Here is a 14,426-nt window from a genome sequence, read left to right as displayed (position 1 = left end):
TTTGCTAACCAACAACTTAACACCCAAATTAAAATTAAAATTAAAATTAAAATATGACGGAATGACTAGATTGCTCGAATTTAAAAAAGTATAAGGAGTGATTTGTTAAAATTTAAACTTGAAGAAGTAAACTATCGAATTTATGATAATATGAGGAGTGATCAGCATATTAATACACATCCCTCACTCAACATATCACCGGTGGTGGATCCACTTGGAAGGCATGGGTTGCAGCCTAGACAGAAATCAAGCTCTTACTTCTAGTTTTATATGTGCTTTTGTTTATTAAGGCGATATTTTGAGAGTCATTCTTGCATTAGGAATCCTTTTTAGACTAGAAAACGTACTATTTGGGAAAATTTTAATTGAACTTAAACTTTTATTCCATAACTTTTCTAATCTTACTCTCATATTCTGGTAACTTACTTAATCTTTTTATATGAATTATCTTGTCTTTTATTATTTTCAGATTGTACAATGAAGGAAAACAATAGAGGAAAAGTCAAGCAAAAAAGGAAAATAAAGAAAGAATAAGACACCTATAAAGGAGAAAAATAATGAATTTATCAAAGGAGATTGCACCCACCAATGACAAAAATAAGTGAAAGAAAAAGAGAGAAAGAAAGAGGAAGAAAATAAAAAGAGATAATGTAAAAGAGAAAGAAGGAGACACCTACAAATGAGAAAAATAATGAATTATCAAATGAGATTGCACCAACCAATGACAAAAATAAGTGAAAGAAATTGAGGAGAAAGAAAAAGGAAGAGAATAAAAAGAGATAATGTAAAAGAGAAAGAATGAGACACCTAAAAAGGAGAAAATAATGAATTTATCAAATGAGATTGCATCCACCAATGACAAAAATAAGTGAAAAAAATTGAGGAGAAAAAGTTTAAACTATAATATTCAAGGAGTCAAAACTCTTCTATAAATAGCACATCATTCACAAAGAAAAATGATCACTTCTCCTTTGCATTCAAGAGCCAAAACTCTACCAAAATACTACTTCAAACATTCTTCACCAAAACAACAAGCCGTTCTCCCCCATATACCAATTCCATCTCCACTGAAATCACCATTGAAGACACCCCTCCAAGGTTCCTACAACGTGTGATTCTCGCAACTCATCTCTATGAGTTTGTTCGTTTTTGATTTTCTACAAGGTTCGGTTTGTGTTGATTAAAGTGGTAAAAATTCTGGAAATTTGCATGTCAAACCATGGTGGGTGACGCCATAAAGATTTGATGCTTAAATGTAATCTTGTTTGATTTCTACTCTAAATGTTATTGAACTCGATGCAAATTTAGATTAGACCCTAAGTCAATCTAAATGTTAATTGAAATCTTACATGATTAGATGATCCCCTAATGCTCTAATTGTATTGGTGTCTAAAAAGTATGTAATTGGTCTAATTAGAATTCATGATAGGTTCGAACTTGTAATTATGTGGTGCATTCTGATTTGTTGTGTCTCTCAATAAGGCTACTGCAAATTGGGTTTGTCCTAAGATCTGGGGGCGTCGTCTCCAATCTTCACTTTCTCCGCCCTTCCTGGTGGAAGTGGCGGAGGTATGACCTCTATTAATTTGCAGCGAAAACGTTCTAAGTGTGGTGGGGATATTGCTTATGATATGGAGGCTCTATGGGTGGAAGAGCTTGATTCATCTGTAACCAATCCTCCCCCTCCCTCTATGGGCTCGAGCTATGCGAGCAAACTGAAAAACACAGTTGATCGTTTCAGCAAGACCATGACTGAAGAGTTCATTTTCTATGAGGAAGATTTCTCATACACCCAAGGGGTTCAAGGCCAAAGTGTTTCGTTTTCGGTGAAAGTACACAACAAACTTGACTATGAATGACGCTGTGCAGTAGTGATCAAGCTGATGGGTAAGCCAAATTCTACAAATTCCTTTGCTTTCATGTTTAGAGGTCTTAGATGAAATGGCAAGTTAAGGGTGGTTGGCAACTAATTGATTTGCCTAATGGTTTCTTTATTGTTAAGTTCAATTTAGAAGCTGATATGAACTATGTCTTGTGCAATGACCCTTGGATTTTAGCTGGTCAGACTTTAACTATTAGGCAATGGAAACCAAATTTTAATCCTATGAAGGAAGTGATTGGTAAGATGGCTATGTGGGTTAGAATTTGTGGTCTTCCTATGAAATATTTCTAAAATTACACAGTTAATAGGATTGGAAAAATCTTAGGGGATGTTGTTAAGGTTGACCAAATTACCATCAGCCAAGCTAAAGGTCAGTTTGCAAATGTTTGTGTTGAAATTGATCTTAACAAACCATTAAAACCCTATGTGGAAGTAGAATCATTTGCCTACAATGTCATTTATGAAGGAATCTCCCTAATCTACTTTAAGTGTGGTTGTTACGGGCAAGCCAAGGATAAATGCCCCTATGTAGTTCATATTCCTTGCCCTACAGATGATGATGAGTATAATTGTGATGCCAATACTGCTAATGTAATGGATACAATAGAGAAGGAAGGTCCAGTCCTTGGGTTGTCTAATCCTTGTGCTCATAATTCAGTGATTAAAGAGGACATGGGTCATTGGATGTTAATGAATTACATAAATAAAAAGAAAAGTAATGAGAATGTCAATGGAAAGAAAAACTCCAACAAGGGCTCTAGCTTCTCTGTGCTTCATGTTAAGGAAGATAATGCTCGTGTTGAGCCTGAGACCTCTGTAGACAATGCTAATATATCTGATGCTCCCCCTATTGTGAAACTGTGGAATAATTTTCAGGACAAAGTGAAGCTTCATAATAAGACCTCCCCTACTAAGAATAATGCATTTTCTACCTCCAAAGATGCTGAAGGTAACCCTCTTTCTGCTAACCTATCTAAAGATATTTGTATTCCTATGGAATATGTCTCTAATGTTGCTAGTGCTAGTGGTACTAAAATGGTGAAGTTTTATCAGAAGAAGGATAAAAATTTCTCAACAACTATTACCAAGCAACCAACTGCTATTAAGAAGCTCCCATTTGATCATGTTGGTAATGTTTTTGGTAATGGGATATTTGCTCTCTTTGGTCATTGTTCTCCTGAGAATGTTTTAACTAATGCTAGTGAGATTTCTAAAGTGCAGAATTCTGATGATATTGTTGACCAGATTTTTGTTGAAAATAGCAAGTTGTCTAATGCTGCTGATCTTCTTCCCCAAAATGGGAAAGATATTATTGATTCCTAGTTGGATATGTCCTCCCTTCTTCTTTCATGTTTTTAATGGATCATATTCTCTTCTGGAATGCTCGAGGAGCTGGAGGGTGAAAAGTTCAGGTCCTCTATCTAGGATCTTGTGAAGATGAATAAGGTAGACTTACTTATTATTTGTGAACCTAGAATCCAGTTCTCTGGTGCTAAAAAATGCTTACTCTCTCTTGGCTTTACTCATTTTGAAGCTATGGAAGTTAATGGATTTTTTGGTGGTCTTTGGTTTTTGTGGAATAGAAACAAAATCACTGTTGATATTGTTGATCGTAATTTTTAGTATATTTCAGTTAAGATCTCTTGGAATGGCTCTCATACTTGGCTTTTGACGGGGATTTATGCTAGTCCATGCAATACTTCTAGAAGTGGACTTTGGACTTCTCTTGATGATCTGATTAAGAAACACAATTTCCCTTGGATTTTGGTGGGTGATTTTAATGAACATCTCTCTTTTTCTGATAAGATTGATGGCTCTCAACATTATATATTTGGGGGTATGCAAGATTGGGTCGTGAGGAATGGCTTGATTGACATGGGCTACGAATGAGCAGATTTCACTTGGACTAATAATTATGTTAAAGAGAGATTAGATATAAGCTTTTGTTCTAGTGAATGGAGGCCCTTTTTTCCTGATGCTTGTGTCATCCACATTGCTAGAATGAAATCAGATCATTGCCCTATATTAATCAAGCTGAAGCCTGATGCTAGGACTTCAAGAGCTAATCCTCCTTTTAGGTTTCAAGCTATGTGGATGCAGGATGAAAGCTATATTGATAAGGTGACTGACACATGGAACAATTGTGGTGGTGATCTCTTCCAAAAAAACTCAAGGTTAGGCTTCTTCTCTCAATATTTGGAATAAAAGAGGTCTTTGGTAATATTTTTAAGCAGAAAAGAAGTCTTCTAGCCAGAATTTGTGGGATCTAGAAGTGTTTGGCTAGAGGTAATAATACTTTTTTTCACGTTCTTGAGAAGAAGTTAATTGCCAAGTATGAAAAAATGAGAGATGCTGAAGCTCTGTTTTGGAAGCAAAAATCAAGGGACAAATGGTTAAAGGATGGTAATAGAAACACAAATTTCTTTCACCTAACCACTGTTGTTCGGAGGAGAAGAAACAAGATAGATTGCTTGTTTGACTCCTCTAGTACTTTGTCTAGTGATCCCACTGTGATGAAGAAAACTGCTGTAGATTTCTTTTCTAATCTTTTTGCGGCTGAATGTAGCTTGGATCTCAGGTTTCATATTCCTATTCTTTTTCCTGATACTCTTCATGCAGAGTATTTTTTAATTGGCAGAGATGTTTCTATACAGGAAATTCATAGTGCTTTATTCAGAATTGGTAAGATGAAAGCTCCTGGAGCTGATGAGTTTCCTGCTTTATTCTACCAACAACATTGGCCCTTGTGTTCCTCTGAGATTATAAATTTGTTACCACTGCTTTTGATTCGGGTTCTATTCCTCCCGGTCTAAACCATACTCTTATCACTCTTGTTTCGAAAGTGCCAGCCCCTCAACGTATGCATTTCTTTCGCCCTATCAGCCTCTGTTGTACTGTTTACAAGATTATCTCTAAGATCATCGTTGACAGAATTAGACCTATGTTGGGAAAATGGATTAGCCCTAATCAAGTTAGCTTTGTTCCAGGAAGACATATCTTTGACAACATTATGATTGCTCAAGAAATCTTATATAAATGTAGGAACTCTAAGGGTGCTAAAGGCTTCATGGCTTGGAAAATTGATATTTTGAAAGCCTATGAAAAACTCATCTAGAGTTTCATTGAGCAGGTTCTTTATGACGTCAAACTTCCGTGCAATATTATTAAGTTGATTATGAGTTGTATTACTTCTACTAGCTAGCAAATTATCGTAAATGGTGAATTATCAGAGCCTTTTAAAGGGGGCAGTGGACTAGGCAAGGGTCCCTCTCTCCCCTTATCTCTTTGTCCTTTGCATGGAAAAATTATCTCATCTTATTAGAACTGTGGTTGTTTCCAAACATTGGCTCCCAATTCAGTCCTCTACAAATGGGTCTTTTGTCTCCCACTTATTCTTTGCAGATGATTTAATTCGCTTTGTTGAGGCTAGCAGTGTTCAGGCGAAAGGGATGAAGCAATGTATGGACCTCTTTTGTGGCCTCTCGGGACAAACTGTGAACTTTGAGAAATCTATGGTGTTTATATCTTCTAATTTCTCAGTTAGGATTGTTGAGGAAATAGGCAAGATATGTGGCTCTCCGCTAACTGATGATCTAGGAACTTACCTTGATATGCATTTGCTTCATAAAACAGTTAATAAGAACACCTATGCTAGTATTGTTGACAAGGTTCAAGCCAGGTTGGCTAGTTGGAAAAGTAAGACTCTTAATATGGTAAGAAGATTAACTTTGATTCAATCTGTTAATGCTTCCATTCCAATTTATGCAATGCAAACTGCTAAGCTTCCTATGTCAATTTGTGACAAGGTGGATAAACTCAATAGGGTTTTCTATGGGGCGATACAGAGCAGAAAAAGAAAGTCCATCTTACTAATTAGGATACAGTCCGTAGACCTAAATGCTATGGTGACTTGGGGATTAAAAAGTTAGCTAATATGAACATGGTCATGCTTGCTAAATCTAGTTGGAGAGTTGTCTAGAAAGACCAAGGACTTTAGAGCAAGATCTATATGAGGAAGTATCTGCATTCTGGTTTTATCCTATAGAATTCTTATAAAAGCCTGCTCAGTGCTAAGGTACTTGGTCTGGTATTGTGTATGGGGCTAATTTACTGCGAAATGGACTTATCTGGAGAGTTGGCAATGGTTTTCAGACTAAATTTTGGATTGATAATTGGGCTCCTTCTGGTATCCTTCTCAACCATGCTATTAATCATGGTATTGTCAATACTAACTTTGTTGTGAATGAATTTTGGATTGATGGTAGCTGGAATATGATCATGCTTGGTGAACATCTTCCTCAACAAATAATTGCTCAAGTGTTATTTGTGCCTATTACTGAATGTGATATTCCTGATCAAATTATATGGGGGCAGACTTCTTCTGGAATTCTCTCCGTAAAATCTGCTTACAACGTGCTATGTGATTAATAGGGCTTCCAAAAGTTTGTTTGGATGAAATTTGGTCTCTTCCTATACCTCCAAAGATTAAAATATTGTTATGGACCTTTGTTTCAAGTAAATTGTTAATTAATGAGCAGAGGTTTCGAAAGAAGCTTGCGTCCAATCCTCACTGCAAATTCTGCACTAATACCCCAGAAACAATGATTCACCTCTTCAGGGATTGTCCTAAGTCTAAACAGGTTTGGCAAAATTTTAAGATTCACCAAAATATCCTTGCTACTTTTGTTCTGAGTTGGGAAAATTGGATCTATGCTAATTTGCTTCAGAAATGGTACTATATGAGTAATACCAGTTGGAATATCTTCTTCATCTATTGTTGTTGGTTCATATGGAAATGGAGGTGCAAATCCATTTTTGACAGCTCATTCAAGTATCCTTTTAATATTTCTGAAGTTGTTTTTAGTTATGCTGATGAAAGGGCTAAAGCTAATACTAAGCTTGGTACAAAACTTTCCTAAACATGTGGAGATGTTATATTGGATTAAACCAGCTATTGGAAATTTTAAACTGAATGTTGATGGCTCCAGGATGAATAATGGAAATATTAGAGCAGGGGGTGTCCTTAGGGATGAGGTTGGCTGTTGGCAGGGTGGGTTTATGGTGAACATTGAGACTGGGGAGGTCCTACAAGCTGAGGCTTAGGGTTTATTCATGGTCTACACCTAACTCGTAGTTTAAAGTTTTCAAGACTAGAAGTTGAGTCTGATTCTTTAGTGCTTATCAATCTTCTTCAACATGATAATATTGATTTGCGTCCTCTTAGGACCTTAATAATGACATGCATAAGTCTGATGTGTGCCTTTGATTTTATTGATGTGAAACATGTTCACAGAGAGAAGAATATGGTAGCTGATATTCTTGCTAAACATAGTACTTCTAATGATAGAGGAATATGTATCTTACATGACCCTTTAACGCTGGTTTCTGATGCTCTGCTGGATGACATTGTTGGTCTTTCTAGAGCTAGGAAGTTTATGAATTGTAGCTCTGGCTAGTTTCTTTTTTGCTTTCTTTTGCTTGGGCTAATGGCCCCATTTGTACAAAAAAAAAGTCTATAATCACAAAAAACAAGTGCATCTTATCTATTATGATTAGTATATGCAATATTAATATAGGGTGATGTTATTGACATGGCCGGTTTTGTTATTCACACACCCTATCCATTATGGGAGGCAATGAGAAGTGATTTTGAAGTGGTAGTTTGCAATAAATAGTGATAAACAATAGATAATTAAGATGTGTTAAATAACAAAAAAAATCCTCGACAAGTTTATTGAATTTAAACTTGCATCCCGAGATAGTTTAATCTCATGTCCATTCCCCATTCAAAAAAAAAGTGTGTCAATACGGGCACCCTTAATATATATTGATATTTGTAGATGTTGTAGGAAATTCTTAATTAGAATTTATTATTATTTTTCAAATCTTTAAACAAGATGAAAAATACACACTTCAACGTTTTGGCTTTACCTTGATCTGCACATAAACTTGACAATATTAGGAGATATCTTGACCAAAGATGGCTTGTTTCTCCCGTCTCCCTATTCTCGTTGCCCTACCCTGTCTCTTTGGTGGCAGTGGGTTCAATGATAATTATAGAAGCAACGATGACATCGACAAGTTTGGAGTTGAAAGTTTTGACTTGGTTCTAGGTTTGGGGTGGCTCTGGTCATCTATTGAGATTCATCGAGAAAATATAGTCGTCTCCTAGGGTTCTTGGATGACGACTTGGCAAATTCACTCCTACGCGGCGGCTTCATGATCTCGGCAGTGATCGATCAAGGTGGGGGTGTCGGGCTTCCTTGTTGCTGCTTCCAAGTCTGGCAGGTTTCCTATGTCTTTGAGATTGGCAATCTGGCAAGCCGAGTCTCTTCTTCCTCACACTTTAGATCTCGTGGTCTTAGAGCGGTGAGCGCACTAGCTAGTGCTGACGTAGGGTGGTCAAGGCTATCCGAGATTGGGTTGGATGCTGTAAACAAGGAGACAGTGAGATCGGCGTTAATGCACACAAAAACCATGTACGGCGGACCTGAGGTATGGGTGCCCAATTCCGTAGGTGTCCTTAGCACATGATTTCGGGCTAGGGTTTGGTGTCGAGCCTTCACTAGTTGTTGTGATGGAGGGGAATGAGGTGGTTTCTTTGGCTTTAGCGGAACCATCCAATTCGACAAAGAATAAGGGAGACCTCAGAGAGGTGGTTTTTGTGGTTCCTGTTGGGGAGACCCCCTTGCCATAAGGTGGATTCTGTAGATTCGACTAGGTGCCCTCATTTGAGTAAGATGGTTCCGGTTAGATAATAAGTGAGTACTCACTTTTTTTGGACTTTTGGTTACTATGCGTTTTATTGCCATGGTTTGTTAGCATTGAGTTAGTTAGTTTTTTTTTAAATTGGCTCACATAGTTCCATTGCTTCAAGACCCTATAGGGCGTTCCATATTCTTGTTACCTTCTTAGTCTATTATATGACAGCATTGTCGATTCTAAAAATAAAATAAAAAACGTTTTGGCTTAGCATCTTCATATGAAATTTTATGTAAGACTGCATTTAAATTGTTTGCTTTAAGCCACTAAAATCCACTAAAACGTCAGGACCGGCTATTCACTCATTTAGGATTAACACTAGTAAATTCCTAGGTGGCCTAAGAATGCTGCATGCACATTAGCTAATTGTTTTGTGCGTGGACCCTAGGCATGCATCATGATATTTTTCCTGATCAAATAGGCATCAGGATTCATAATTACTATTTTGCTTATTTTCGATACTTTGCGAATCCTTTTAACTGATGTATAATTAATTTGGAAAAATTGTTCAGATTTTCATTTCTCCAAAAGAAAATTAGAAAAGTGATCAAATCATTTAGAAATTGCAGTAATTAACAACAAATATTCTACAACACCATGCCAATTGCTTATTCAGTTATCCTAGAACACTTTTCTTTGATTAATGCATCAGAATTGAAGGGTTACAAGATGGAACTGCATACTAATTAATATTGTAATTTTCATTTGGAATTGAAAATCAGAGCCAGCACTAGCTTGTGCGCACATGAGATCCAATCCTGAGTTGTCCATCTCCTGCATTTACTGTTTCTTGGCATGCCTTTCACAGAAGGCTTTAATCCTCCTTAGGGCATCTTCAAGAGTTGAATGGTCACAAGCGAATAATATCCTCAACCAATTCTTCAATCCAACAGTTACACCTTCAAGAAGAAGTGAAACATAAATAGTTTGTTCGATCTTCGGAAACAAACTCCACCAGCATAATCAGTTTTGTTTTTTAGTGGACTCAGACCAAACATATAAATGGTGATAATGTGATAAAAATATACATTAAAGTCCATGTGCAGACATACAGTACGTACTGTAAATTTTGATAGTTGAGAAATGAGAATCAAGATCGTATGTAATTAATTACCAGGTAGTACTATAACAGATTCCTCTTTGGCTAGTTTGAGGCTGAACTCAACATCATCACTAATGTCATCCATCATCAAGAGATTTAGCTTTACCTGCATGCACATGTATGAGTTATTTACCTTGGCCATCTTATTACTAATTACAGATCTTGTTCAGGGTTCAGAAACGCATAAACATGAATTTTTCCCCTAGAATGATTAATTACCATAACAAACATGCAACCTTCTGGTTTGCATGGGCACGAAATGCAGGGGATCTCGTTAAGTTTATCAAAACATATGTTCGCAGCAACTCTCAGTATCTCAACTACTTTAAAAAAGAAAGCCTCCTTTGTATTCTCTATAATTTGAGGAATTGCTGCCTGCATGCAGATCCATGAAAACCGCATAAGTACAAAACTTGATCATCAGACAAAGAGCAACAGTATAGAAATTTCTGGGGGACAACAATAGTACTTGTGAGACTGGTATGTCTTCAATGCCTGTCTTCAAATTCATAGAGTGCCATTTTTTTTTCTCTGTTATAATTTTTCCTTCCCCGAAACTTCTAAAACTGTTAGGTTATACTTGAATACAGACCTGAATGAAGGTTGGGGGAGCTTCTGATGAGATCTCGAGACACTCTATAATGGACTTCATGATCTGACGGGAAAAAAACAAGGCAAGATCGAGCATGGACATGAGATCGAAAGTTCGGACAAAAAAATGTAATTAATACTGATGAAAGTGATGAGATTGTTCCTATCTATATAGCCTATATTCATGGATGGCATGAGTGGAAGAAAGAAACAAGAGGCATACATACCATCGAGTTTTGAAATTTTCCATTTGGGTCACAGGTGACCATCCACCCAAGTCTCCAGCCAGGTACGATCCATCTCTTTGACATAGAACCAAGTGTAAGAACAGGGGCAATAGATCCAAAAGTCCCCATTGGCACAAATGGAGTATTTGCGAAAGTAAGATGATCATAAACTTCATCAGCAATTACAAAAATCCCAAGCTTCCTTGCCATCTCTGCAAACTAGAATTCAGCAGATTAGTGATTAATTATGCTTAACTATATAGTACCAAAGTATCCACAATTAAGCACATGAATTTTCTCATCCATCTTTATAATTTTTTTCTTCCTTGACGGATTGTAATATATTACTCACTAGCTGGTATCAACTCCAAAGGTAAATTGAATGTTCAGTTCATGTAGGCTTTTTATGTCTTCGTCTATCAAAATCATTTAGGAATAGAGCACAATTGTACCCATGCAAGTTTGTATAAATGTGAAGTTACAGTTATTAAGTGGAACTCAGGTCTGAACTGCGTTAAGTACCTAGATACATGTTTGAACTACATGAAGCATTTAAAGAAAACTCAGAGCACAAGTATTCCAGCATCACTTACAGATAGAAACCCTGTTGTATTTGTACAGTATTAGCATGAAAGATAGGGTAGTTACCTTCTTCAAATGTTGAGACGTATAAACATTTCCACAAGGATTTCCGGGATTGATTATGACCATGCCAACAGTATTTTGATCTGCAAGAGCTTCAAGATCTTCAAAATCAACCTCCCAACTCTGTCCCGGAAGCAGATCATAGTGACGAACTTCCAGATTGGAAAAGGCTGCCCAAGTCTCATAGAAAGGGTAGCCTGGCCTTGGAAGTAGAATGTTGGCAACGGGATTTGAAAGAGATATAGCTGTCAGTACCACTTCAATTGCTTGTGTACATCCAATCGTAAGATAAACATCGTCAGGTGATAACTTGTACGGGAGATCGTTCGACAGATAATCAGCAATAGCCCTGTTTCATAATCGTGTTGAACATTATCATCGTAGACTACATATTATACAATCTCTAGATAAGTACCAAAGAGAAATTAAAGAACTGAAATGCATGAGACGTACGTACGTACATGCTATAACATAAGACTAGCTAAGTTAGTTTCTCATACCTCCGAGCTTGTAGAATACCAACTGAGGGAGAATAGCAGTTGAACTTGCCGGACCTAACTGAATCAACGATCGCATCTTCGGCCGAAAGAGTAGTCCGGAAGCATGGGAAAGCGGAGGGGTCACCGTTGCCTAAAGGAATGATTTGCCTTTGATCATCTTTGTTGAGATTTTGCATTATCTTGGCGATAACTCCTCGTATAGTGATCGCGGGTGCCACTTTGAGCTTTCCATTCCCATTTTCCATTTTCCTTTGTATGTTATCGACTCTCGTAGTCTCATTACCTGCTTGTTTATATAAACAAGCAGCATATCCACTTGACAGATGCTAGCCTTCATTTTATTTGGACAATGCAAGCTACACGGTTGCATGTGTTCATACCCAACAGTACGTACGTACTATATATTAAGGTTTTACAAAGACTATAGTCTCAGCGGAGACTATATATTTTACAATGACCAACCTGCAGATAATTAAGGGGGGTATATTGTATATAGATTTGTGTTAACTTATTTTAATTGACAGACTTTTTAAAAAGTCTACAAACTCTTTAAAAAGTACATAGACTTTCATAGAATCGTTAAAATCACTAATTTCAACTACAAACTTTTGACTGATTTCTATATATTTTTATTGATTCATGAAATCCACATAATTCATATTGATCGACTTCTATAGATTTCTCAGTATTCATAATGTATGTGCATACCATGTCTCTCAAGTACAAGCCCACGGTTCCATGATAATTTGCTTCACTCCCGACTGCGCCTTAAGCATCTAGGCTGGTTTTATGGGTTCTCTAATGCCTCGTGGATGCTATTGGACGAGGATTTAATGCATGCTAAGAAAATTTTCTACGGAACAATTTTTTGTTCTAAACAAATTTATTGGTTGTATAATTTGTATCTATTACAAAGAAATTAGAAAATCTCGATTATTTATAAGAAAATAAATAAATAAATATATCGACCAATATGTATCAAAGAAATGGAAGTAAATAAATTATTCCTAAAGTTTTAAGCTAAAGAAGTCGGTGTTCATAAAACATTGGTATGATTATTATTCTCCTCTCTTCTTACGTACTTCTTTCATCGTCATTGTTTTTATTGTTAGCATTGGACATGTGTCCACATATAAGAATGAGATTTTAATAAGTAAAAATACAAGGTAAGAACATAACATAAAGAAGAAGAAAACAATCCTGAGATCATAGGTTGAATAAACATGTTGGGTTGTAGAAAAAAGAATTGGTAAAAAAAAAGATAAAAAGAAAATAAAGAGAAATGATGGAGAAAACAAAATACAATGAGAAACTCCATGAAAATCTTTGGTCTAAAGGCTAGACAATTTTTGGATTGTGGTGTGTATAATTAACACTACAAAGTCCATGAGATTCCATGAGTTTATAATTCCATAAGTATGAATGATATTTTGGATATCCATAGACTTCTATTCATTTTTAAAAGTTCTGATTGAATACCCTCATATTTTCATGTATTCTATAATGATTTTTAAAAATCATAATTGAATACACATAGACTTGTATGGATAATTAAAAATCTGTATTAAATACACCTAGACTTTTAAATTTCATAGATTTCTTTAAACTCTCACTAAATTCAAATACAATACATCCCCTAAACGTAATTTACATCATGTTAGATTGTCGGTACAGTGTATTTAAATATTTTGCTAGGTAAAAGAATCGTGCTTATAATTTGTTATTCATTTGAATAATATGGCTCTTCAATTAAACCCTAGCTATATGTTAGAGTTTAGGGTCGGAATTGAAACCTAGGCGGCTAATCGGTCTGGGTTGTTCGACTCCGTTTTTATGTTGTGTTTTTCTTGTGGTGGCATGGTGTTGATTGCTTGAGCTTCTATCTTTTGGCTGCTAGTCAGATTGGACCTCGTGCGTTTATTCATTTGGGTAAACGCGGAGGACAAAATCACCAGAGACAGGAACTAGAATTGTAAAATTGGGTAGCTACTAGCTAGGCTGCAACTTGAAGTTGATTTAACCTGAAGATTGCTACTGATAATTAAACAAAAGTAACGTCGATTCTTAATCGATGACCAAGATAGTTAAAAATTGCTTCTATCTTTTGGCTGCTAGTCAGATTGGACCTCGTGCGTTTCTTCATTTGGGTAAACGTGGAGGACAAAATCACCAGAGACAGGAACTAGAATTGTAAAATTGGGTAGCTACTAGCTAGGCTGCAACTTGAAGTTGATTTAACCTGAAGATTGCTACTGATAATTAAACAAAAGTAACGTCGATTCTTAATCGATGACCAAGATAGTTCAAAATTGCAACTGAAGCGAGGATGAAGGCTAACATAAGAGGATGGGAGGAGCTGTTTTCACCTTGTTAAAGCTAAATCATATATGAGTAGTTGTAATAAAAAGAGAACAAGTAAGTGCTCGATCAATGGCGGACGCGAACCAAAGTCGTGCCTGGAAGCCAGAACTAATTAAAACCTGAGCTACCAAATGAAACCGCTATGCGAGTTTCCAAAATTTGCTAGTTTATCTGTCACTGCGTTCTTTGTGGATAATGAGAGAAACGAACATATGGTCATTTGTCTGCAGGTACCGGTGCAGACAGTTTTTCCACTTCATACGAAGGCGACATGAAACCCGGCCTGGGTCCTATAATTAGAGTTTGTAAGCACAACCATGGAGTCAACTGAACCCACGAACAAGTTTAATCACCCT

The 14,426-nt window shown here is 36.5% G+C and overlaps 1 protein-coding gene across 1 annotated transcript; it reads right to left on the bottom strand.

The window, feature by feature from the left end:
* Positions 1-9,271: 9,271 nt before the first annotated feature.
* LOC126799341 (probable aminotransferase TAT2) lies at positions 9,272-11,969 on the bottom strand. Its single transcript, XM_050526525.1, has 7 exons — positions 11,710-11,969; positions 11,213-11,558; positions 10,565-10,783; positions 10,339-10,401; positions 9,966-10,121; positions 9,759-9,852; positions 9,272-9,543 (listed from the first exon to the last, which is right to left on the bottom strand). The coding sequence occupies exons 1-7, from the start codon at positions 11,952-11,954 to the stop codon at positions 9,425-9,427; spliced, it is 1,242 nt and encodes a 413-aa protein (XP_050382482.1). The 5' UTR covers positions 11,955-11,969; the 3' UTR covers positions 9,272-9,424.
* Positions 11,970-14,426: the final 2,457 nt, after the last annotated feature.

Source organism: Argentina anserina, chromosome 6, assembly GCF_933775445.1.
Source record: "Argentina anserina chromosome 6, drPotAnse1.1, whole genome shotgun sequence".
Taxonomy (NCBI): domain Eukaryota; kingdom Viridiplantae; phylum Streptophyta; class Magnoliopsida; order Rosales; family Rosaceae; genus Argentina; species Argentina anserina.
Note: the sequence above shows the minus strand (reverse complement) of the source record. Positions and strands in the feature narration are given on the sequence as shown.